General features: G+C 44.8%; 1 protein-coding gene across 1 annotated transcript in view; it reads left to right on the forward strand.

The window, feature by feature from the left end:
• REN (renin) overlaps window positions 1–19,631 on the forward strand; it is a 207,979-nt gene extending 188,348 nt beyond the window's left edge. The window contains exons 8-9 of the mRNA XM_085599744.1: window positions 17,885–17,983; window positions 18,617–19,631. Coding sequence (XP_085455870.1) covers window positions 17,885–17,983; window positions 18,617–18,778 — 261 coding nt within the window. The 3' untranslated portion in view covers window positions 18,779–19,631. The remainder of the gene's footprint in view (window positions 1–17,884; window positions 17,984–18,616) is intronic.
• The last annotated feature ends 7,364 nt before the right edge of the window (window positions 19,632–26,995 follow it).

The following is a 26,995-nucleotide window of genomic DNA, read 5'->3' on the forward strand; positions in this document are numbered from 1 at the left end:
GCTATGTATGACATAGTGGTTGCGTTGTCAAGAATGACATACTGAGGTTCTGAGAATGTTGGGGGGAGTTGAGTGTTTTGGACAGTTGGAGATAGCTGTTGGATCTAATGACATGTTGCTGTGTAGGATCTTCTTGTGAAGAATAAAAGTTACTTTCTTCAACTTACCTACGTGTTGGAACCTGACATGAAATATTACATATAGGTTCCTATATCTCACCATGCACACACATATAAACCTATCAGTCACCCCTCTTGCAGGCCCTAACAATCCTGAGGGCAGGGTGCTTGGTTTACTATGTAAGGGGGGGCTTCTGCATGAGCAGGACCCCTCTGCAGCTGGCAGAGTCAATTCTCTGCTGCTGTTTGTGGATGCGGTTAAACCATATACTCTTAAGTGCATTATAACCTCGCGGTAAATGCTAACTTTAGAATGACTGCATCAAAACATGTCGTGTTTGGTGTCAAACAACTTGGAATCATACCCCCACACCAGTAACTGGTGTGGGAGTATGATCCCACCCTTCTAGAGGGGACGACATGTACCCACTGTACTAAACGGTAGAAATCTTCTAGAGCCCTGGCATCACAAAATGGATGCCCCCAGCACAGACACTGGGCTGCCCTCCTGCTGCTGACCGAAACTCGCAGTGGAGGAAGCCCAACAAAGGGTATCCTGTCACAGGGAGGTGTCACCACCTCCCAGACAGGATTTAGTGTATTGGAGCTGGGTGGGTGCACTCTTAGAGTGCTTTGAAGTCCTGCACTGGGGGAGCAGTAGGCTCCTCTGTGCATATGCCAGCTCAAACCGGTTCAGGGGCTACCTGCCCCTGCTCTGGCGCGAAACTGGACAAAGGGAAGTGGGTGTAACCACCCACTACCATGACCCTCCTAGAGGAGTGATCATAGAGCTAGTCCCTCCCCTATCTTCACTATAAGATACCAAGCATTGCCAATGCAATTCAGATTAACCCTGGACGACACTCTACAAAGAAGAATCCTGGCCCTTCGACGTTCCACTATCTCTGGAAGACTGAAGAATCTCCCTTGGAGTCAAGGAGTGACTTCCCTGCTTGGCAGGCACCAGTAACTTTGATCAATGGTTGCAAACTTCACCGCTCCCGCCGGAGTCCGAATTCCCTGCATCCCCTGAAGTGGATTTCCTGACCTCTCGACGGCCATTTTGAGCCCCCAGTGAAGCTGTGGCATCTGGACCCTACGAGTGACGAGGAACAGCAATACCAGGGAACCATGCACTGATTTCGAGTGCAAACCCTAAACAACATTCTACAAACTTGTGCTTTGGACCATCTGTAGTCCAAGTCCCTAGCAGGTCTGGTACCGAAAATCAGTAGCCTACCCATCCCGAGTGACCCAAGTGTGTGTTGGCCCTCGAAATACTTACCCTGTAAGTGGCTTGCTTGTTGACTTCTTCGAAGTGCCCTAAAACTTTAAATTACAAACCGCGACTTGTGCCATTGAAACCAATAGGAAACCCGTGGCTGTGTTTAGACACTGCACGCGTCTCCCGTGGGCTGATTACTTACCTGCTAACACTGCAGAAGTGAAGCCCCAGCAATTCCCAAGGCCCTAGGCCTTTTCATTTTGCAAGTCGAGTTTGTTAATCCATTTTCTTAGTATATGGTCTGGTACGCCCCTAGGGCTACAGCCATATTTGTGCTTAATTTATTGAGAAGTGTTGACATTTGAATGTGTATCTGGGTTCTAATCTCATAAAGAGATTAGTAGAGTGTATCTAAGAATAAATACATATATATTTGATATATATACCTGTGTGGTGTCCTTTTCATTTGGTAATTCAAGAGATTATAAGGTAAAACAAGCTGCTTTACATTCCTCAGAGACTTAGCCTGAAGGCTGCTCTCCACAGCTACCACTAGGATAGCTTTCTTTAAAAGGTTGTCTTAAACCTATCTACCATAAGAGTCGAATTGGACTGGTGCAAGGTGGCCACTATAACTAGTGACCAGCATATGCCAGGCCAACTTCTCACATTGGTGGGCAGTGTGTGGGATTCCAGCTTACCATTGTTTTACCAGAAAATCTCTATTTGAATTACTAACTGAAAACCACTAAAGGTACTCAAGGTACATATAAAGTCAAGCTAGTATCAATAAGTTCTACTGAACTTAGAGCTGTTTGTGAAGGGATAAGCACACCCTTGCTACAGCTCAAGCTAGGTCCAGTAGGCCTCAACTAGTGTAGGTAGTACAACACTGCACAACACTAGTATGTCTTACCAAGGTGGAGCCAGTGGGTCCACCCCATCCCAGTACAAAGATATAGCCTACACTGAACTGAAGGCCTTATGCTTTGAAAGACAACTGAGGGTGGGCAGGAGTCCCTCATCACAACACCTGATAGATCTGTTAGTAGCAGATGACCTGAAACAAGCTCTAGGAGCTAGTGGGTCTGCATCAGGGAGTGGGTCAGCCATAGGCTCTGGGTCTGATGATGAAAATCAAGATGACCTGGAGTCTGTGATTGAAGGGCCAGACCCAGAAGGGTCTGAAAAGAACAGATGAATTCTCCTTAAGAGAACTGACAAAGTGGGAGAAAGGCCTAGGTCCCTCTCAAGGGACTCTGACCATTCATACCACTCTGGAAGAGAATCTGTTCACCAGAGGAACTCCACCTATCCCAGGGAGTCCTCCTCTGACAGAAGGTTCAAGATGCTCCAGTATGAGGAAGCTAGGCTTGCCCTCAGAACCAAGCAATTGGCCTTAGATAGGGAAGCCTTCGAGCTCCAAAGAGCTTCTAAGAAGGAGGGGTTAGATACCCCTGGTGGCAGCAACAGTGTCCCTAGAGACAGAGATTACATTCCAGACCATAGGAACCTGTCCAAGGTTGTTCCTCCCTACCAGAGTGGGGATGATATCCACAAATGGATAACTGCTATGGAGAGGGCCTGTAAAGTTCAACAGGTCCCCCAGACACAGTGGGCAGCAATCTTGTGGCTCTCCTTTTCAGATAAAGGTAGAGACAAGCTCCTCACTGTTAGAGAAGAGGATGCTAATGATTATGAAGCCCTGAAGAGTGCTTTGATAGATGGGTTTGGCTTAACCACTGAACAGTGCAGGTTGAAGTTCAGAGACACCCAAAAAGCACAGACTCAGGATTGGACTGACTTTGTTGATTGTGCAACCAAGGCTCTAGAAGGTTGGCTGGTTGGTGGTAGAGTAACTGACTTTAAGGGATTGTATAATCTTATAATGAGAGAACAGATCCTTAATAATTGCCAGAACCAGTTGTTGCATCAGTACCTGGTGGACTCTGATCTGACCTCTCCCCAAGAATTGGGAAAGAAGGCAGACAAATGGGTCAGACCCAGGGTGAGGCAGAAAAAACAGAACCAAGGTGGTGACAGAAGCAAGATCCTAAAGGCTCAGATAAGGGTGGGGATAAATCTAAAGATCAGAAGTCTTCACAAGGGCCCCAAAAATCTGCAACTGGTGGGGAGTCACAATCTGCAAAGGGAAAAGGCTAAAAGAAGCCCTGGTGCAAATGCTGTAAACAGAAAGGGCACTGGACTTCTGACTGTACAAAGTCCAAAGACCAAACCACCACCACTCCAGCCCCTAAGGCAACTGTTCCCCCTAGTGCAGTCATTGGTGGAGGTAATACTCAGAATAAGTGTGTAGTAGAGTTGACCCTGGGTTCTGATGTGGACTCTGGCTTAGTCAGAGTACCAACACTGGCATTGCTAGTTTGTGAGGGAGACCTTGATATGTCCTTCCTAGTGAGCCCCAGTAATCTGGGCAAATACAAACAGCAGCCTATTATAAATGGCAAACAGGCTTTGGCATTTAGGGACACAGGTGCTAATGTTACCATGGTGGCAGAGGACCTAGTGGACCCTACACAGATCATCCTGGGTGAAATGTACCAGGTAACCAATGCAAGCAACACCAGGACCAACCATAGCCTGGCAGTTGTGAATTTCTCCTGGGGAGGGGTAACTGGCCTAAAAAAGGTAGTAGTCAGTGCAGACCTCCCTGTCGAATGTTTGTTGGGCAATGATCTTGTTGCAGGGATTCTGCTTTTGCACAGAACTATGCGCAGGAGACCAGGACCTCAGAGAATTGTGGTGTACCAGAAAACTCCCCTCAGAACCCAGAACCCCTTATCCGACTAGCTTAGTATCTCATTCGTTAACCTAGATATAGCTAGGTGGTCCCAATGTATAGACAAACCAGAACAAGCGACTTAGATATTTCTCAGGAGTGGTGGGAATCCGAAATACCTGTTCGTACTTATTTATTAGTCCACAACATAATAATACAGACACGGTAAAGTTTAAAGAGTTTATTTTATAAACCTCGCGTCCTAAGATGCAGTACTTTGGCTAACACTAGCAGACTAACAATACAGATCAGAATCATTAGCATTATTATAATACCATATAGAATGAAAGGAGCAATCATACTATTAATGACAGTGGTATACGGCCACACTCCTTTCACTATAATCTAATACATTATTATTATTAGACTATTAGAAGGTCTCTTAGGCTAACAGGGGGGACCCCATACCGTATAGATCAGCTTAGTAGAATCACATCAAAGGATCAGCTCTCACAGCATGCATCAGCTCTTCTTGTTCGAATGAATGTAAAACCAAACTGTTCTGCAATATTAAAGACGCTCGTCCTTCAAATATTGGCAGCTGTATGCATGATATGTCTAACAAGTGGTACGATCAATCTAAATACAACAATCTTTACCTTCTAGTGACCCAGACGCGTTCTTTGCATGATGTACAGACCAAGGGCACATTTCACGGTTAAGAATGTGAAACAACAGTTTGTTATCCTGTAAGGCAAAGTCGAGTCAGCATTTCTAAAATGAATAACACATAACAACAGTGTCGTGTGCAGCGCAGCAGAAACGACAAGCTTGCTTGTTAACTATGATTTCGGTTATGCCAACTTAGTGTTGTAAATAGGGCGTAGCTTAATCCATCTCACAATCTGGAGACTTCAGCCTGGTCTGAAGTAGAATTATGGACTCATGCTGAAATGTTGGGCATACCTGCAGAGGTATTTGCTGTGACCAGGTCACAAGCCAAAATGCATAAAGCTGAACCAGCTCTGGATCCTGAAACTATGGACCAGATGCTACCCAAGAGGAGGAGCCGTAGGGTTAAGGCTGGGCCTTCCCCTCTGTCTCAGATCTCAGATTCCCCTCCCGAGGGAGGAGAAGCAGAGCCTGAAGAAGGAACTGCCCCAAATGAATTTGAGCCTGGTCAGGTTGAGTTCTTGGGGGCAGGGGGACCTTCCAGGGAAGATCTGAGCAAAGAGCAACAGTGCTGCCCCACTCTTGAACCCCTCAGACAGCTGGCTGCTGCTGAGGCTGCTGGGAGTGCTAGTGGGTCCCATAAGGATTATTGGGATGAGGGGCTCCTATATCTGAGGCTAGAGATCCTACCCCTGGAGCCACCAGGAGGTTGGTAATTCCTCAGAAGTTTAGGGGGTTCGTCTTGACCCTAGCACATGACATCCCATTGGCAGGACACTTGGGCCAAAACAAGACCTGGGACAGGCTTGTACCACATTTTCATTGGCCACACATGTCTGAGGACACCAATGAGTTTTGTCACTCCTGTGTCACTTGTCAAGCCAGTGGCAAGACAGGTGGCACCACAAAGGCCCCCCTGATACCACTACCTGTGGTGGGGGTTCCCTTTGAAAGGGTAGGGATTGACATTGTTGGTCCCCTTGACCCACCAACTGCATCTGGGCACAGATTTATACTGGTGGTAGTGGATCATGCCACCAGGTATCCAGAAGCTATACCCCTAAGGACTACCACAGCTCCTGTGGTAACAAGAGCCCTCATTGGAGTTTTCTCCAGAGTGGGTTTCCCTAAGGAGGTCATCTCTGACAGAGGTTCTAACTTTATGTCAGGATATCTAACTGCAATGTGGAAGGAGTGTGGTGTAAACTACAAATTCACTACTCCCTATCACCCACAATGCAATGGGTTAGTTGAGAGATTCAACAAGACCCTAAAGGGAATGATTAAAGGACTCCCAGAAAAGCTTAGGCGAAAATGGGACCTTTTACTTCCCTGCCTTCTGTTTGCATACAGGGAGGTTCCACAAAAGGGGGTTGGCTACAGCCCTTTTGAACTTCTGTTTGGACACCCTGTTAGAGGACCATTATGTCTGGTGAAGGAGGGATGGGAGTTACCTCTCAAACCTCCCAAACAGGATGTAATGGACTATGTACTTGGTCTCCGCTCAAGAATGGCAGAATATATGAAGAAGGCCAATAAAAACCTTGAGGCAAGCCAAGAACTCCAAAAAGATTGGCATGACCAAAAGGCTGTCCTGACTGTTTACCAGCCAGGCCAGAAAGTGTGGGTGTTGGAGCCTGTGGCCCCAGCAGCGCTCCAGGACAAATGGAGTGGCCCCATACAATTGTTGAAAAGAAGGGAGAGGTCACCTACTTGGTAGATCTTGGCACTCCGAGGAGCCCCCTTAGGGTGCTCCATGTCAACAGACTTAAGGCATATGTGGACAGGGCTGACATGAGCTTGCTCATGGCAACTGATGAGGACCAGGAGGAGGAGAGTGACCCTCTCCCTGACCTGCTCTCACAGAACCCTGATGAGGGATCAGTTGATGGTGTTGCTTTGGCAAGCAGCCTCACTGAACATCAACAAACTGAATGTAGACAAGTGCTACATCAGTTTAGACATATGTTTAGCCTGACCCCAAGTCAGACTTCCTGGTACACCCATGAGGTGGACACTGGAGACAGTCTGCCTGTAAAGAGTAAAATCTACAGGCAACCTGACCATGTCAGGGACTGTATCAGGACTGAAGTCCAGAAAATGTTGGAGCTAGGTGTTATTGAGCCCTCAGATAGCCCTTGGGCTAGCCCAGTAGTCCTTGTCCCAAAACCTCACACCCAGGGTGGTAAGAAAGAGATGAGGTTTTGTGTTGACTACAAGGGCCTCAATGCAGTCACCAGGACTGATGCCTACCCAATACCAAGGGCAGATGAACTAATAGACACTTTGGCCTCAGCCAAGTATCTCAGTACATTTGACCTTACAGCAGGCTATTGGCAAATCAAGTTAGCTGATGATGCCAAGGCTAAAACAGCATTTTCGACCCCTGGTGGGCACTATCACTTTGTGGTACTGCCCTTTGGTTTGAAAAATGCACCTGCCACATTTCAGAGGTTGGTGAATAAAGTTCTGACTGGTATGGAAACCTATTGCTCAGCTTATCTTGATGATATTGCTGTCTTTAGTTCCACCTGGCAGGATCACCTGGTCCACCTCGGGAATGTACTGGAGGCCCTGCAGAAAGCAGGCCTCACTATCAAGGCCACTAAGTGCCAGATAGGGCAGAGTCAGGTTGTGTACCTGGGCCACCTTGTAGGTGGAGGCCAGGTTCAACCATTGCAGAGCAAGATCCAGACCATAATGGAATGGGTAGCTCCAACCACCCAGACACAGGTGAGAGCTTTCTTGGGCCTGACTGGGTATTACAGGAGGTTTGTTAAGGGATATGGATCTATAGTGACCCCCTTAAATGATCTGACCTCCAAGAAAATGCCAAAAAGGTTCAGTGGACAGCTAGCTGTCAAAAGGCATTTGATGACCTCAAGCAGGCAATGTGCACTGCCCCCATCTTACAGAGTCCAGATTACAAAAAGAAGTTCATTGTTCAAACAGATGCTTCCGAGCTGGGTGTGGGAGCTGTTCTGTCTCAACTCAATGATGAAGGTCAAGACCAGCCAGTAGCTTTCATAAGCAGAAGGCTGACCCCTAGAGAGAAACGTTGGTCAGCTATTGAGAGGGAGGCCTTTGCTGTGGTGTGGGCCCTGAAGAAGCTGAGGCCATACTTGTTTGGCACTCACTTCATGGCTCAAACAGATGAAAGGTGAAAATCCTAAACTGCTCAGGTGGTCCATTTCCCTACAGGGGATGGACTATACAGTGGAACATAGACCTGGGACCCAACATGCCAATGCAGATGGACTCTCGAGGTATTTCCACTTAGAACATGAAGACTCAACTGGTCAAGGTTAGTTTAATGTCCCTGCGTTTGGGGGGGGGCTGTGTAGGAGAGTAGGATCTGCACTTATGTTGCCCCCACTTTTTTTCTGATGTATACACTGGTTTCTGACTATAGTCTGGCTGGGTCCCTGCTAATCAGGGCCCCAGTCTCACTGATCTCTCTAAACAACTTGGTGTGCATATTATATGCACTAGTGATTGGATACTGTGGTACTTTATGAGCCCCTAGTATATGGTACCTTAGGTACCTAGGACATTGGTACTTCACAGGCCTACCAGGGGCTGCAGCATGTATTATGCCACCCCTGGGAAGCATTCACAATCTGACACCACAGGCCTGCTACTGCAGCCTATGTGAGGTACTGTTAGCACTCCTCAGTGAGGTATAGGTTCCTATATCTCACCATACACACACATATAAACCTATCAGTCACCCCTCTTGCAGGCCCTATCAATCCTGAGGGCAGGGTGCTTGGTTTACTATGTGAGGGGGTGCTTCTGCATGAGCAGGACCCCTCTGCAGCTGGCAGAGTCAATTCTCTGCTGCTGTTTGTGGATGCGGTTAAACCATATACTCTTAAGTGCATTATAACCTCGCGGTAAATGCTAACTTTGGAATGACTGCATCAAAACATGTCGTGTTTGGTGTCAAACAACTTGGAATCATACCCCCACACCAGTAACTGGTGTGGGAGTATGATCCCACCCTTCTAGAGGGGACGACATGTACCCACTGTACTAAACTGTAGAAATCTTCTAGAGCCCTGGCATCACAAAATGGATGCCCCCAGCACAGACACTGGGCTGCCCTCCTGCTGCTGACCGAAACTCACAGTGGAGGAAGCCCAACAAAGGGTATCCTGTCACAGGGAGGTGTCACCACCTCCCAGACAGGATTTAGTGTATTGGAGCTGGGTGGGTGCACTCTTAGAGTGCTTTGAAGTCCTGCACTGGGGGAGCAGTAGGCTCCTCTGTGCATATGCCAGCTCAAACCGGTTCAGGGGCTACCTGCCCCTGCTCTGGCGCGAAACTGGACAAAGGGAAGTGGGTGTAACCACCCACTACCCCGACCCTCCTAGAGGAGTGGTCATAGAGCTAGTCCCTCCCCTATCTTCACTATAAGATACCAAGCATTGCCAATGCAATTCAGATTAACCCTGGACGACGCTCTACAAAGAAGAATCCTGGCCCTTCGACGTTCCACTATCTCTGGAAGACTGAAGAATCTCCCTTGGAGTCAAGGAGTGACTCCCCTGCTTGGCAGGCACCAGTAACTTTGATCAACGGTTGCAAACTTCACCGCTCCCGCCGGAGTTCGAATTCTCTGTGTCCCCTGAAGCGGATTTCCTGACCTCTCGACGGCCATTTTGAGTCCCCATGTGGCATCTGGACCCTACGAGTGATGAGGAACAGCAATACCAGGGAACCGTGCACTGATTTCGAGTGCAAATCCTAAACAACGTTCTACAAACTTGTGCTTTGGACCATCTGTAGTCCAAGTCACTAGCAGGTCTGGTACCGAAAATCAGTGGCATACCCCGTCCCGAGTGACCGTGGGCTCCTGTGGAACTTTTCCTGCACAGGCGTCTTCACGGTTGCTTGCCCATTGGCTAGTGACTCACCCAAAGACTTTCTCATCGACTTCAAGGACTCTCCTGGTTGCTCCGGGCCAGCCCTCACTTACCCTCGCTGGGTAAGTCCATCAGACCTTGCTGGTTTGCATCACTGTCAATCTTCATTCCACACAAGACTTGCAGTTGCCAAGGCTTGTTGGCTCCAATCCGGTTGCCGACACCATCATCAGCTGCAGACGTCGTGGGACCCTCTGAATCCAGCTGCTGGTCATCTTCGACCTCTCCTGGACCTCGTGAGCGAAGAGACAAATCTTCATCGACGACCTGAAACGACGTGACATCAGTGGTCATCCATCCTGCTGGCCACCGGTCACTGACAAGTGACTTTGAACACTGTCCCCTCAATTTTCAGGTCCTCTTCAACTCCAATCCATCTTCGGATTCCAGCGGACACCTCTCCAGTCGTCACAAGCAGCAAGTCTTCAGTGATCTCCATTGAAAACAGCATCGCGACCCGACACCAAAAGACACCTATGCACCCGGCTTCCGTGGGTGAGGTAACTCGTACACTCTGGTGCCCAAGTGTGTGTTGGCCCTCGAAATACTTACCCTGTAAGTGGCTTGCTTGTTGACTTCTTCGAAGTGCCCTAAAACTTTAAATTACAAACCGCGACTTGTGCCTTTGAAACCAATAGGAAACCCGCGGCTGTGTTTAGACACTGCACGCGTCTCCCGTGGGCTGATTACTTACCTGCTAACACTGCAGAAGTGAAGCCCCAGTGATTCCCAAGGCCCAAGGCCTTTTCATTTTGCAAGTCGAGTTTGTTAAACCATTTTCTTAGTATATGGTCTGGTACGCCCCTAGGGCTACAGCCATATTTGTGCTTAATTTATTGAGAAGTGTTGACATTTGAATGTGTATCTGGGTTCTAATCTCATAAAGAGATTAGTAGAGTGTATCTAAGAATAAATACATATATATTTGATATATATACCTGTGTGGTGTCCTTTTCATTTGGTAATTCAAGAGATTATAAGGTAAAACAAGCTGCTTTACATTCCTCAGAGACTTAGCCTGAAGGCTGCTCTCCACAGCTACCACTAGGATAGCTTTCTTTTAAAGGTGTCTTACACCAATCTACCATAAGAGTCGAATTGGACTGGTGCAAGGTGGCCACTATAACTAGTGACCAGCATATGCCAGGCCAACTTCTCACACTTGTCTCCTGGAATTCCCCAGCCCTGTCACACAAACTCCAGACAAAGGAATACACACAGCCTAGCAGAGGCAGGTTTGAATGGTTAGACAAGAAAATGCCTACTTTCTAAAAGTGGCATTTTCAAACACAGAATGTTAAAACCAACTTTACTAAAATATGTATTTTATCATCCTGAGTTCAGGCATACTAAATTCGAATTTCTACCATGTTCCCTGAGTCAGTTAGGATTATGAAATTTAATAACCAAACTGCCCATTCTGGCCTATGGAGAACAGGTAGCCTTGCAATAGTGAAAAACAAAAATGGCTGTTATTCACTATTAGAACATGCCACACTCACCGGGGCATGTCCTACCTTATCCTTACAATGCACCCTGCCCTTGGGCCTACCATAGGGGTGTCTGATATGAAGAAAAGGGAAGGTTTAGCGACTGGCAAGTGGGTGCACTTGCCCAGTCAGCATGACAGTACCAGACTGCACGCAGGCTCTGCAATGGCAGGCCTTAGACACTCTTTTACAGGCTGCTTCTGTGGGTGGCACAACCAGTGCTGCAAGCCCACCAGCAGCATTTGGATTTACAAGCCCTGGGCACTCCTGGTGCACTGTACTAGGGTCTGACAGGTAAACCAAACCAACCAATCATGGAATCACTAATTTGTACAATAATTTACAATAGGGAGAGCATCTGCACTTTAGCACTGATCAGCAGTGGTAAAGAGCCCAGAGTCATAAAACAGCAAACAACAGGTCAGAAAAAATATAGGAGGAAGGCAAAAAGTTCAGGGATGACCCTGCAAAAAGGGCCAAGTCTAACAGTGCTGGACTAAATGGATGAATGAAACTAGAACCTTGATTACTGTAGTGTCTTTTGGTTAGGTGTAAATCTGTTCAGTAGTACCTTGGATATTTGTACAGGGAAAAAGGTGTTGGATGAGCTTAGCAGAGTTAATAATTGTATATTTAGACAGTTAATTAGCGGAATATTTACAGATCTGAATCTTTGAATCATCAGTGGGTAATACAATTGAAAAATAAACAAATCTCATTGGAAAATGGAGCAACTTTGCCTTCGTCCATTGTGGGATTTGTGGATCCCCAGAGATGTTGAGGATTCACCGATCTGAGTAACTGGCAGCAACTGAAAATGTTTGATGCATTGGCCTTCACAGCATGCCATGCACTGAACCTGCATCCTGAAAAAGTTAGAGCTGGGATCTGAAGAGGGCTCATGTAGTATCACCTGACACTATGGATCATGTGGGAGTCTAGATGGCCAGTAATATCCTCCCAAAATAAAAATACCAAATTTTTCTCACAGGATTCAAGAATTTGAATTTGAGTCGATTGATTGTGCTTTTTTTTTTTTTAATCAATATTATTTTCAAGGGAAGAGATGTCTTGCACGGAATCGCTATTGGAGGAGTTCAAAATAAAATATATACAGTGAAAATCCTTTAGGAAACATAAAGAAAACAATGTTATAAGTGGAGCTTCCGCTACAGGGATCTAGACGAAGAAACATTTTAAAGAAGAAGCTTCAAAGAGCAATGTGAGGAGCCTTTAAAATTGGAGCTCATAGAATAAAACTCCCACTTTAGGAGCTAAACAAGGAGCTGTTAATTATGAGCCTCCGCACAAGGGAGATTTTGTTTTTTTTTTAAAGTTTATTTATCCTTTTGTGCATTACAACAATAGAAACATATCAGTTCACTGTCAATATCACATTTAAGTAAAGTGTCTCTAAACATTGAGCAACTAAACGGCATTGAGTTGCAGGTCTGCTGGTAAGAAAGAACAGAACGAATAAGCATAAAATTCAGTTCAAGCGGAGCATCCAAGACCCTGAGAATAGAAAGCATGTAGTCCCCTGCGCGTTTTCCACCTGCTCGTATAACAAATCACAAACGTAATACTTATATCACAACGTATTATACTATCTCATCAGAAAGCTTTGTGTCATACATAGACTAGTTGATGTGCGCCAGATTCCCATCGCCCAACAGCTATACGCCAGTGACCTATTGGATGAGACCAGGCTGTACTGGCTGGCCATGCGTAGTCGCATTTATCAATGGGGGGACAAATCCAGCGCCCTCCTGCACCGTCTGTGTCAGAAGACGCTTCGCCCTGTGACCCTTCCCAGTATACTGTCACCAACGGGCCAGGTCCTTACTGATCCAGCGGGTATTGCCACTAGTTTCGCCAACTATTATGCAAACGTATACGCCTCACAGGAAACTCTTCCTGGGGACACCATTGACAGAATTCTGGCCGACCTGCCCCTGCGATCTCTATCTGATGACGTGCAGGATGACCTAGATGCCTGATCACCGTGGAAGAGGTCCAATCTGCCCTTACAGACATGCGGTCTGGTAAATCACCGGGACCGAACGGGTTCCCGTGCGAGTTCTTCCAGAAATGCTCGTCCCACATACCACCGCACTACCTACCGGCTCTTCAGGCCGCGGTTGATGAAGGCTGTCTCCCGGCTGACTGGTGCCACGCCGAGATAGTGGTCTTCTTGAAGCCCGGCCGACCAATTTCTCTCCTGAACGTTGAGGCCAAACTCCTCGCCAAAATCATTGCTAATCGCATTCTCCCGCATATCTTTACGATTGTCCATCCCGACCAGGCGGGCTTTATGCCCAATCGGGCGACTCGGCACAACATTCGTCGTGCGCACAATGCGATTGCCTCCATAGACCGGTTAAATTACCAGGCCACGCTCCTTCTAGCCGTTATGGATAAGGCCTTCGATTCCCTCAGCTGGACCTATGTATTCGCACTCCTTACCCGCTTAAACATAGGACCCTTAAACATAGACTTCTACAGTACATTCGACTCCTATACACTGACATCGCGGCCTCGGTGAGTGTCATCGATTCCATCTCGCAGCCATTCCATATTGGGCGAGGTACCAGGCAGGGCTGCCCCCTGTCTCCCATCTTGTTCGCCCTGGCCATCGAGCCACTTGTGGCCTGGGTGCGTGTAGATGCCCAGGTGTATGGCTTCGAGTGGTCGAGAGAGATGTCTGATCGTATAGCGCTATACGCTGACAACGTTGTATTCTTCTTTACACGCCCGAATAGGTCTGTCCCCCGGTCAATGTTTAGAGACACTTTACTTAACTGTGATATTTACAGTGAACTGATATGTTTCTATTGTTGTAATGCACAAAAGGATAAATAAACGTTTATTTTTTTTTTAAATCTCCCTTAGGCGGAGGGTCATAATTAACAGCTCCTTGTTTAGCTCCTAAAATGGGAGTTTTATTCTATGAGCTCCAATTTTAAAGGCTCCTCCCATTGCTCTTTGAAGCTACTTCTTTAAAATGTTTCTTTGTCTAGATCCCTGTAGCGGAAGCTCCACTTATAACATTGTTTTCTTTATGTTTCCAAAAGGATTTTCACTGTATATATTTTATTTTGAACTCCACCAATAGCGATTCGGTGCAAGACATCTCTTTCCTTGAAAATAATATTGATTAAAAAGAAAAAAAACCCACAATCAATCGACTCAAATTCAAATACTTGAATCCTGTGAGAAAAAATAGTTTTTTTTATTTTGGGAGGATATTACTGGCCATCTAGACTCCCACATGATCCATAGCGTCAGGTTATACTACATCAGCCCTCTTCAGATCCCAGCTCTAACTTTTTCAGGATGCAGGTTCACTGCATGGCATGCTGTGAAGGCCAATGCATCAAACATTTTCAGTTGCTGCCAGTTACTCAGATCGGTGAATCCTCAACATCTCTGGGGATCCACAAATCCCACAATGGACGAAGGCAAAGTTGCTCCATTTTCCAATGAGATTTGTTTATTTTTCAATTGTATTACCCACTGATGATTCAAAGATTCAGATCTGTAAATATTCTGCTAATTAACTGTCTCAATATACAATTATTAACTCTGCTAAGCTCATCCAACACCTTTTTTCTCTGTACAAATATCCAAGGTACTACTGAACAGATTTACACCTAACCAAAATACACTACAGTAATCAAGGTTCTAGTTTCATTCATTCATTTAGTCCAGCACTCATTATTGTAACAAATCTCGATATTGCTATTTGGTTGAAATCAATAATACTTCATTCAAATGGTATTGCATCACACAGTTAAATACGACATCAATTCAGCAGGTATGTTTATGTTTCTTTATTCGTGATTCTTCTTCTTCACAATAGATTAAAACGTAGCCAACACGTTTCTTCCTCTCGTACTTCTTCAGGGCATAGGATGTTAGCCTCCTTTCACGACTACTGTCTGTACTGGTATTTCAGTTTTTTAGTACAAAGGTGTAGTTATCACCTTGTAAGTTAGGTCTGTTCCCGAACCAGTACGTCAAATGTTTGAAGTGTTCTTGCAGAAACCAGTCTTTTATTTGGTCTTTAGACTTTGGGCATATCACTACAGTTGGTGTTACCCCATTTTCCAAATCAAAGGGTCCTGCGATGTGAAACCAGATCCTGTACCAGCAATTCTTACAGCGCCCTCGAATGGACCTTCGCTTCATGGTAAGTGGCCAACATTACCAGTTCAAGGTGTGACAATTTCGGGGTCACTACATCTCCAAGAGTGTTTACCAAGGGCCTAGCAGCCGCAGCAGCACACCCTCACAGAAATGCCATTCATGTCTTACCATAGTTAGATGAAAGGGTGATCAAGAGCAGCAGCAAGCAACGATGCCTATCACAGACTCAAGAAGTAGCATCTCTTCTTCACATCTTAGGTTTCAACCATGAATGCCAAGGAAATACATCTGCACCCACAGCAGATTCAGCGTTTCATTGGGTCAGTCCTCAGTGTAGTGACAGGTAAGGCGTATCCCAATTACCATATGATGATGGCATTCCAACAGCTGCTGCCACTTTTTCCAGGCACATCAAACACAAGGAGATGGCGGACGAAGCGCTGAAACTTTTCAGATACTCACCCGCAGTCACAGATCTGGATTGAATTCATCATCATTCTCTGAACTGGGTTGACAAAGTGAGCTAAAGCAAGTGTCTAAAAAGTTTCAGTGCTCCGTCCACCATCTCTTTGTGTTTACTTTAATCTTTTTCAGGTACACCATCCAATTACTGTTCAAACTGCCATGAAACTGTTGGGCATTATGACCTTTTGCATAACGATTGTACCTTACGCCAGATTGCACATGCACCTTCTACAGGAATGCCTTGCAAATCAGTGGGTGCAAACAGTAGAGCACTGGGAGGATCTAGTGTTGTTGATGTCTAGGGCTCTGCATTCTGTGCTTTGGTAGAACAACAACAGCCTGTTGTCTGGCAGGCCCTTTCTAGACCTGCTTCTGCAAGTGACCATCACTATCGATGCCTCTCTCATGGGGTGTGGCACTCACCTTCGGAAGTTCACGGTTCAAGACCTTTGGACCACTCAGCACCAAGGGTGCCACATAAACTACTTGGGGCCCTCATACCATTCCTCCCTCTCATACAGAGAAGGGAGTGCTCCTGAAGACAAAAAATCTGACAGCCATATTCTACATTCCAAAGCAAGATGGCACATGCTCTTCCCACTCTCTGCACTAACGCAACACATTCACCGTTGGGCAAGCCGCAACAACATTCACCTGCTGGCAGATAATTTTGCAGGAGTAGAGAACAACTTTGCATATCTGATTAGCAGGATGCATCAACAAGCCCAAGAGTTTGAACTCAACCCACAAGTCCTCTATGAGTACTTCCAACAGACATGTTTGCACTCTCGAAAATGCAAAATACCAAAACGTCACTTCCATATACTCTTACCTATGACTCTATGTATGAACTGGTCAGGGATATTTGTGTATGAATTTTTGCCTCACCTCCACATTCCCTACATGGTGGAATAGATCTTTATACAAGGTAGGCCTTGTCTACACTTCTTTATGCCTGCACCTTGATGGAAGGCCTAAAGAGGTTATAGCCTCCAAAGATACCTGTTTGGAACCTTAATGTGGTTCCACATGACTCACGGGTTATCCCTGTGAGCCCCTGCTCTCATGTCAAGTACAATTCCTCTCGTTGAAGTTTGCTTTCTTTGTAGCAGTCACCTCCCTTAGACATATTAATGAGCTTCAGGCGCTTACAGTACAGGAACCATTTATTTAGGTCTATAAGAGCACAACAGTTCTTCAAACCAAACCCAAATTTCTGCCTAAGGTTGTTCCACCCTTTCATATGAATCAGACCATTGAACTGCCTGTTTTTTCCCACAACCTAAGTTTCTGGCAGAAAGGATACTTCAAAATAGAAATGTGCGATGGAACAGTAACTGGGTCTATACACACACAACGTTGTTTTTAGTTTCCCACATCATAAATCTCAAGAATAAAATACACGAGATTTGATGTAGGGAATTGTATTTATTTTTCACATCTGAGCACGAGCGCGCCCTCTTTTTATTCCTGGCCACTACTGTCAAACCAGTTGGTCTTCCTCCATGCGGAGGTCAGCATACTGACAAAGGAAAAGACCCAATGATCATGTTGTTACGGTACACGGAGGCGGAGAATCAACATATATCGCCTATCGCATGTGTACGTATATGAGGGTTTTTTTACAATGATGGTCCCCCACGTTAACTAAGACCTTAGTTACACAGGACAAGTGGTCTATTCTCCCCCCATTTTGATTTTTATACTAGGATTTAAAACATGGAGAAGAAAATTGTGCGGAAAGGTTACCTACATTTTGTCAAAAGGGCCACATTATGTGCCAAATTCTCTGCCAGTACTATTTTCATCCATTTAAGTTAAATTCAACATCTTTGTGAAATTTGCAATTTATGTGGCAAATGTAGTACATCCATAATTACGAGGTAAAGGCTGCCAACAGACGATCACATAAATCCTGTGGTCCTTACCATTGTTCCTTGCTTTATGAACAATGTATTCATAAAAGGTCAATAAAATCTAAACATTCAAATTCCAATTAGTGCTTATTGAAGCCTTTTGAAGAAAAAAGCTTTTTCAAGCTACTTTAGCTGCCTCTAGACGATCTTTGTATAACAGTTGAACATCTCTTTCCACAGTACATTGTTGACTGCGACAAGATTCATCAGCTTCCGGACATCTCATTCCATATGGGCGGGAATGCCTACACACTCAAAGGGCCTGCCTACATCCTTCGGGTATGTTAGTTAAAATCTGGTGCAATGACATGGCAGCAAAGTAATAGAGAGTTTTTCCAGGACATGTTTTAGGGTGTCTGGCACTTTCAGGATGGGGTTTTGGGGATTCCTGGAAATCTTCAAGTAGGATGTTACATCTGGTGGGGCTTGACCAGCATGAGTCACAAAATATAGAGGTGATGTAGGTATCCCTTTCCTTATCTCACAAGTATCTCCAGCCGGCCACAAGGTGGCTTGTCCTATGTTGATATGCCATTCTACTGAGTATATCGAGCCATAAAGGATGAAGGGTCTGTATCTGTGTGAATCTCCTAAGAATTTACCAGCACTAGGCATGGAAGTATTTTATCCCTGTGTCGGTCCATAGGGCTCACCTAGTCCTAGCATTGGCAGACACTCTACCACTGAAGCTATCACCCAAGTGATCCAGACCTAGAGGCGACAAAATTTGCACTTCTGTACTCATACCATAGATTCTCCATCTTTTGCATGATATCCCTCCCTCTGCTCGTTTCCTGAGCCAGGCATCATTTGTGGATGCTAACTAAGTTCTGTATATTCTTTATCCTGAACCCTGTATCCCTAGAGCGCTACCATTGTTTTGAAAATGTTTGTATTCTCCTCTCTTCACAGCAATCCCAGTTTGGTGAGGAGGTCTGCGCTGTGGCCTTCTCTGGTCTGGACATCCCACCCCCTACCGGGCCGCTATGGGTGCTGGGTGCCAGCTTCATTGGACAGTACTATACAGAGTTCGATCGTCGAAATAACAGAATTGGATTTGCTACATCTGCCTAGTGCTGTCTCCCGCCTTGACCACCACATTCACCACACCCAACCCAATCCAATTTCTAATAAATTCCACCTCCCACTCACAAGTCAGCCACCCACAACTCCAAGCAATGACTGAGGGACCTCTTCAAGAGGCATATATCCAGACACTTCTCTCTGCCAAGGATGGAAGCAACATTGCTTTACCCATGATGAGCGCAAACTTCCCTGAGGAGAAGAACTCTGCAGGAGGTCACAGCACTTGTACTAGTCCACCAGACCCAAATGAAAACCAATGTTGTCTCCACTCTCCAAGATCCCAGGCAAAGAGGAACCCTCCACAGGGTTTCTGAAGGGACCTTCTCTGTGAAAGCTGGAAGTCTGGAAACCCTCCAGAGGCCACTCTTAACATAACAAATAATGAGACCCCTACGGAAGGAAATCAATTACTTTTATTCCACAAGTACCACTCTGTTATACCCTTGGGGACGGAGAGCCCTCCACAGACTCACTCCACCTATACTAATGCACAAGACTTGGAGGAAGGAAGGGACACCCTTCAGGGGCCCTATCCAGCATCTCTTAGAGACCATGGGCAAGGGAAACACTCCAGAAGAAATTGCACCATATTTGTGAGACCTTGGGAGCAATTTGTAAGACCTTGGGAGAAGGAGAAGATTTGCAGACATGTCCATCTGTATCTGTCAAAGAGACTGTAAAGGACAAAGATCCAGCCAGGAGCCTACTCCACTGATTATATCAAGACCTAAGGATAGCAGTTATCTTCACACACAGATGCGGGGCTAGGCCTCTCTGTGGCATCTAACCCTGAGGACCATTTCCAGTATGCATTTATATGTTAAAAGTTTGAATAAGACGGGCAGGGGGTTGCGATTGTTATTCAAGCTTATTTTAATGGTGATGAAAAAAAACACTTAATAAAAAGAGGTTTAACAATTTTTAATAAGAACTTTGTGGATATCATGCAGAATATTTTCTGCTTTTTATAATAGCTGGATTGTCAAAGTCATTGGAATGTTTAAGATGCATCAACTGAGCTTTTTTCAACATTTAGGGGGCACTTCAGAAAGACATTTATGAGTGTGTGTACTTCTGCAGTACTACTTCATATATTTGTGGATGAAATTCACAAAGGTATGGGCGTAGATCTACATCTAAGCCTTTCCTCTCACTTGTGTGGAGAATCCTCTGCCAAGAATGTGAGGAACTACACACACGCGGTTTCATGTTTTAGGTGTAAATGTGAGAAAAGCAAAGGGAGAATGGTTGGAAACGGGGAATATGTACCACAAAGTGGAAAGCAGAAAAGGAAAATCAAGCAGGGGCCCAGGAAGGGACAAACACTTTACAAGAGGGTATGTCAGTTTTAATTCGCTAAAGTAATACCCTCATCTACTCCAGTGGTACTGTAGCCCAAAGATGCCCTACTCCAGCAAAGCCGCAGAGTATGTCACACATCACCCATGGCATTTCATGGTGCAGCAAGGGAATCACACAGGAACCAGTTGAGGCAGGGCCATATAGTCCCAGTACAAACACCAACTCCTAGAAAAATTAAAGAATTAAAAAAACACAACGTAAAGTAACTTTACAGATTGAAGACACCCATACAAACAGCATTGTAAATATATCTGAAAATAAAGAATAAGAGAAATCAACTTAATTTCAATATGGTCAAATACCTTTAGATATTACAGATATCCACACAAATCACATTGTGATTTTTCTTATTGTTAAAAAATAAAACAAATACAATTAATCTAAAAAGGTCAGATAACTATCGCCATTACAAACACTCATACAAACACATAGTAAAAAATATAGACATTCCAACATGATCATACTTAGAAAATTACTGATATGTAGGTTGTTAACATTATGGCTCTTCTCAAGTCTAACACTACATTATACACACACTCAGCAATATCATAACAAACACACATACAGTCCGATAACCCAAAAAGTAGGAAAACTATATGTGAAGATCTAAGTCTTCGCCTGAACATATTTTTCCTACTTTTTGGAATTCAGAAATATTTCCAGGGTTACACATGAAAAGTTGCAGTTGCAGGATCGTATTCCTGCTTGCTCAGATCTCCATTCAACAGTATCCTCTATACAAATACACATTGTTTTTGACCCTTTCCAAGGTGGAAAGGGAAAGGATTGGAGTGTGGGAACACCCACAAACGTTTGAGTCTGTGGGTGCAGCTAATGTTTGTCACCACCTCGCAGCACAAGGGGAGGAGGAAATGGGCCAGAGTGTGGCCGAATTTATGTGCTTCCACTTGAGATGACTGTCACGTGTGTTTTTTTCTTTAGCTGATACCCGTTTCATGTTCTTTCCAATTTGTACTTCGACAAAGGGATTTCTCTGGGGTGGGGACATAAATGCCTACTACCTGGTGTAAATCCGCATCCACTATTTGCGAATAAATTGCGTCTAGGCTCAGCTTTGTATCCAGGCAAATCTCTTTACCTGGAGATCTTTTCATGTAGATATATCCTTTATGAATAGGCCGCTTTGTTCAAATGGAAACAAATAGGAATACTAAGTGTTAGGATGAGATGTTATAAACAGTTCCAAGTCTGATATTACGTAATGCTCTAAAGTAGCCGATGGCGAAAGTGCCATGCAAACCAGGAGCAGTGCAGGTGTGCTGGGCTGCAGGATTTGTAACCTAGACCAGCTAAATATTTATATGGAGGATATTTTTACATAAACTTGCCAGAATGTGACTACATTGTCTTGGAGCTGATGTCTGAGGCTCAGGATACTTTCAATAAAAACCTCTGTTTATCATCTGACATATGGTGTGTATGTTTATTTGATTCTACCGTGATTCCTCATAAACTGCCTTCGGTAAAACGTATGGCTGGCTGCTTCTGTCTGCTACTCAAAACAAAATATATGTGCAAAAGGGTACATGGGAAAGTTAAACAAAGGCAGGCATGGTCCAGTGGGTACTGTTGAAGATGTTAAAGTGATACTAATGCTATGGCTGGAGAGGGCAGTAGGAGGGCTAAGACAGAGAGGCTGGACCAGCGGTGACTATTTAACAATTTCTGTATATGAGCTTTGTGGCCACGTGTGTTACTGGGAAATGGTCTCTATGAAGGGCTAGGTGGTAGATGGTGCAAATTTCCAAACAGTTTTTGCTGGAAATAAAGAATGATTTCTTCTTCCCAGAAAGTTAAAAAGCTGCGCTTAGTGAGAAGGTGTGTTTGGTTAAGTACAGTTTACCACATTAGGTGAACTTGACAGGTGCAACTAATATGTGAAAAGGACCAATAATGTATGTAATACGGTCATTTAGCTAAGCTGTGGGGGGAAGCTAGCAGGTGGGCAGTGACAGAGGTCCTGAGCGTAATGTAAACAAGCATTGATCGGCCAACAGGCCAGAGGGATGGTTGAGTGAGTGAAATACTTGCTGCTGAAAGCTGTCCTGGTTTGCTGGTCATGTGTTGAATCACAGTAAAGCTAACTCAGTCCAGCAAGAGTCCCTCTGCAGTTCCCTTGGGGCAGTAATGAAAGTTACCAGAATAACCAGCTCTGCAAGAAGACCACCTTCTGTGTGTTTCACCCAGAGATTTCAGTTGAGGGATTACCATGAGCCCTGGGTGTGGTACTCTTAATTCCTGGGATAATTTCACGCGGGTCCCACTCCCAATTCTCAATTTTTGCACCTCATCCAGTATTGGTAAACCCGCATGTGTGTTTTAAGTTAGGCATGCAAACAACACCAGGAGGAATAATGGGACACTCATAATGAGGCTCTCTACCTTCCATGCTCCCAGTGTCAGTAAACTGAGTACTAATAGTTTGGGAAATAGCAACAGCTGTTATTTACAATACACTTGTAAAAAGTATAGTTTAATTAGGAAACGCTTTATAAAAAAATAAGCTATTGGCAAAGTCAGTAGTCGTAGAGATTGTATAGCATGCACAAAGAAACATGAAGAGTACAACACTCATTACAAACACCTATGAACGCATAGAGCAATACCTCTACAGACTTCTCATGCACATCCACTAACAGACCCAAGCATTTGTAGGTGTGAATACTTTGTGCATCTTATATTTTTGTGAATTACTAAGAAAATGCAGATTATGGATTTACATGTGTACATCGACATGGTGATATTGCATTTGAAACAAATGTTCTGTCTTGAATGTTTAGTGTGTATTCCTGGCTCTCGTTAACCAGGCCTCAATTGAGGCCTAGCGCCATTGTTTTATAAATGGACGTCTCCTCCTGAGAGCCATATTCATTTCAATTGACGTGTTCTTGCTGTTTTTGAAAAAATAATGCCAGCATAGTTACAAATATGTTTCTTTTCCCAAGGACTTTCCAGTTGCTCATTGCATCCTATTCATTCATAATACTGTGCTGCTGGTAATGTAACTATTTTGTTCGTCCATCTCTGGGTGACATTAGCATAGAGTTGGCAGAACTAAAATACATGTGAGAGGAATATCGCCAGAAAATGAGGGGCTAAGGAACTCTGTGATGTGCAATAGTTGGCAGAGGATATGGGTTGGTCCAAGATGGCCAAGAAACAGGTATGTGCTGGGCGGGAGTGCCCCAAAAAATGAAGAAAGTTTGGAATCCTTGGAGAAGATAAGGGGGTCTACAAGGGTAGCTACAACTGAGACAGGGAACAAGCTGCGGTCGGGGCCAGATGGCGGGGTTAGAAGGTGAAAGCAAAGCTGATTTAACAGTCAATGATGAGCTATTTTCAGTGAGTAGAACTGGGGAGGGGGTGGGGGCACAGTGCCTGTTTCTGACGGTTTGTTGTATATTATATACTCGATAAAAGATTTTAGAAAATAAAGACAAATAAATGAAGTGGCATAGTGCTTAGATGCTGAGGCAGTATGATGTTTCATATAATTGTGCCCTGTTTTTCTGAGAATGAAATTATTTTGCTCACAACATAATTTAGCAAAGATAACGATTTTATATGCACAAGAATTGTATATAAACCCTTAATTTTGGGGGTAAGCCTCAGAACTTTCGGATGGAACTAGGGATGATGTCCTTTGTCTTACTGATTTTGCTGCTCACTTGGCACATACATTTTTCTCGTTTGCACATTAGTTTGTATTATTTGAGTCAGTCCTTAATTACCGGACTGTATTTTGATGTTGTAGGGTATCTGGGTAGACATTGCCTCATGAAATTGAGGTTTAACACCGTCTCTTATTCTTCAACCCATGGGAGAGTTCTTAAGGTAGCAAATTAGGTAGTACAATTTAGGGATTCCCAGGCACCCACATTGGACTTTTCGTCCTGTGAGAGGAAAGTAGCACGCCTCTGCTCTTTGGACTGAGAGCGCTATACAGTAGTGTGTCTCTGGTCTTCATGTTCAACATTTTACTCCTCCTGTTCCACTCGACTATGTTGGCATTTATCCAGCTTTGGTCATCCATAGGAGTGTTGCAAAGCTCACACAAAGCATTAACCAGGTATAGGAGGCATGGAAACTGGAAGAATATCAAGCATGGAGCTCTTCTTGTGCCTCACAGATGCTATACCCATGAAGGCATAGGCATGCCTAGTCAATGCAATATAAGCCTATGCATTATGGTTGCTTTTCCACTTGTTGTTGCCTTATGGTCCTAATTTAAGATGAGCTATCCTTGTTTCCTACGATGCCAGTATCTGCTTGGATCATATATAACGAAGCATTGCTTTGAGATGAAAGCGTTGAAACACATTTGTTCCCTTATTCTTCATTATGCTCATTGCTCACTCTGTATCCTTTTTGTCCCTGATAATTATACTATTTTCTCTGTGATAGGATTAATTCTGGATGTCTTTATTTCTGGGAAGGTTTATGCTAGGCTGTATATCAATACTGACTTAGTATGACTTTGGTTCCTTGAGTTCTATATCATTCATCATCTTCAATCTAGAATCACCAATATTTCAATAGAGATTTTTTCTGCCCTTTGTGGCTTTTTCCTCCTCACTTCTCTTAAGGAGACACCTGACACCTTTCACGTGTTTATTACACTTCAGTTCAGCACAGGAGTTAATGGGAGGAACTGCTCTTCGAAGAAGGAAGCTAGAGAGACCTTCACTGCATCCAGTCCTCGACACTAACAGACATGCAGGGACCAATTTGCAAAAGCTCACAGAAACACCCAGAGAACACACACACAAAGTCACACCCCTATTTGTTCTTTGACAATACTCTCTTTTAATGACCTGAGGGCTTACTAAATTATAGGTGGCAAAACTGAGAATTCCAATGATGGAGTCTAAGTGTGGGCACACTCTAAGATTATCTGATGGATGCCTGATCTGAGCAGTCATTGAAGATTACTGAGTGATGGAATATAATGTATGTGCACTGGTGACTAACACATCTTTCTGGTTAGTCCTTACCCTGCGTTTTATGCTCTATGTTCCTTTCTGCTGTTGCATTCCTTGCTAATTTTAATATTGTTGCTATTACATTCTTTGTTAATATTGGTTCAGATCAGTTTGTACTGTTGTAGAATTTTATCAGATGCCATTGTTTACTATTTGGACGATCATTGTGGGTCAAATCTTAGCTCTTCGCCTTTTATACCGTTCAATTTTCTGTAATCTCACACCCTGTGACATCAGCAAAAGGTCTTCATTTAACATTAGTAGTTCAAGGTGTGCCACTTGGGTACCACTACCACCATCTTGGTAGGTGGTGCAGTCTAGGTTGTCTTGCAATGTGCAAGCTGGTTGGGCACTATTTACTCTCACTGGCTATATGTAGCACAGCTGGTGTGTCGAGGGGGCATGAAAAAGAAGCTCGTCCACATCCAACCACACCAGAATGCCGTCAACCACCAACCATGCTGCTCATTCCACTAATACTCCATCCTTAATCTCAAACGAGTCCACAAATAGAATGTACTTCCTTGACATAATCCTTTCTTTATTTCCCACTCAAAGTAAGCTTTTCAATGATTCATGCCTCAAAGCTGAAAATCTGGATCATTCAATACCTCCTACTGAAAGTTTTCTCCCCTGCAAATAGGCTCAACCGTAATGGGGGATCCAGGGGGAGAGATGCTTAAAGCTTCTCCTGTGGGGTCTTCCGGTGAGTGGTGCACCTCAGGTACCTGGAGGTCACTGATTGGTCAGTTTGTTCCCGGTGGTGGTGACATGGTGACAGTTGGAGACTTGGAGGTCATTGTGACCTCCCTGAGTCGTCACTGTGGTGCTGTCAGGCACCCTGTCATTGCCTGGTGTCCGGGTTGTGGCGTTTTGTGCATGGGTTACTTGGGGTACTTTGCTAGAATGGTTTCTGGTGCAGTGTGTGAGGCACTGTGAGCCGTGGGAGGTTGGGAGGGCTGATTTGACTAAGCCATGAGTACTGTGCCAAGGCATGGGTGGGGATGGTGAGGCCCAGAGAGAAGCGTAGCAGGCGCATTCCTGGTATGTTCTCCCCCGAGCTGTAAACCTCAAAAGAAACTCATGCGGTCTAGTGCGGGGACACAGTGGCGTAACGAAACTTGAGGGGGCCCCCTGCAAAGCACATGGAGGGGGCCCCCCCTCCCCCGGTGGCGCGGCACACATATTTCAAAGCAACTGATAAACAACAACTACAGCACCACACAATAATCAAACCAGTTTAAACTAACAATTCCCTATTTGAAGGCTCAAATATTTCAAAGGGACTAGCAAAACAGTAACAAGTACAGCAGCCAGCAGCATACATAAATCAAACCTATTTAGTCAGACTAACAGTTGAAACAAAAAAAAAATTTAAACAGTCACTTCTTCAGCAAGCCAGAGCGTCTTGCATGGGGACACTGATTACTGCTGAACAAGTATGCCCCATGAAGGAGGAAGAGAAGTGGGAAGCAGTCAAGGCAGGCGAGCTTGGCAGAAGCTGCACAAACTTTAAAAGGTCTAGATTTCACCTACTCTTGGTAGGCCAAAGTAATCCTAAATTTGAGCAGCAGCTCATGCCGCAAGCCCACCTCCGCGGCTCTCAAACGAGGACAAGCATCAGTTGACTGAGCCCTGGCCAGCTCCTTGCTCAGATCCGACCCAGACTGGTACCCTGCACATGACAGCGGGAGAGACAAAGCCTTAGTAGGTTCCTGCCCTGACAACGCAAGAGCGAATCGGCTTGCCTTCTCTCACCCTTCCATCCTCACCCCTCCATGCCACCAAAAACGTTTCATAGATCTTAGAGACCCCTGCTCTTTCTAGCATCCTCCTGGCC

Source organism: Triturus cristatus, chromosome 1_1 (assembly GCF_964204655.1).
Source record: "Triturus cristatus chromosome 1_1, aTriCri1.1, whole genome shotgun sequence".
NCBI lineage: Eukaryota > Metazoa > Chordata > Amphibia > Caudata > Salamandridae > Triturus > Triturus cristatus.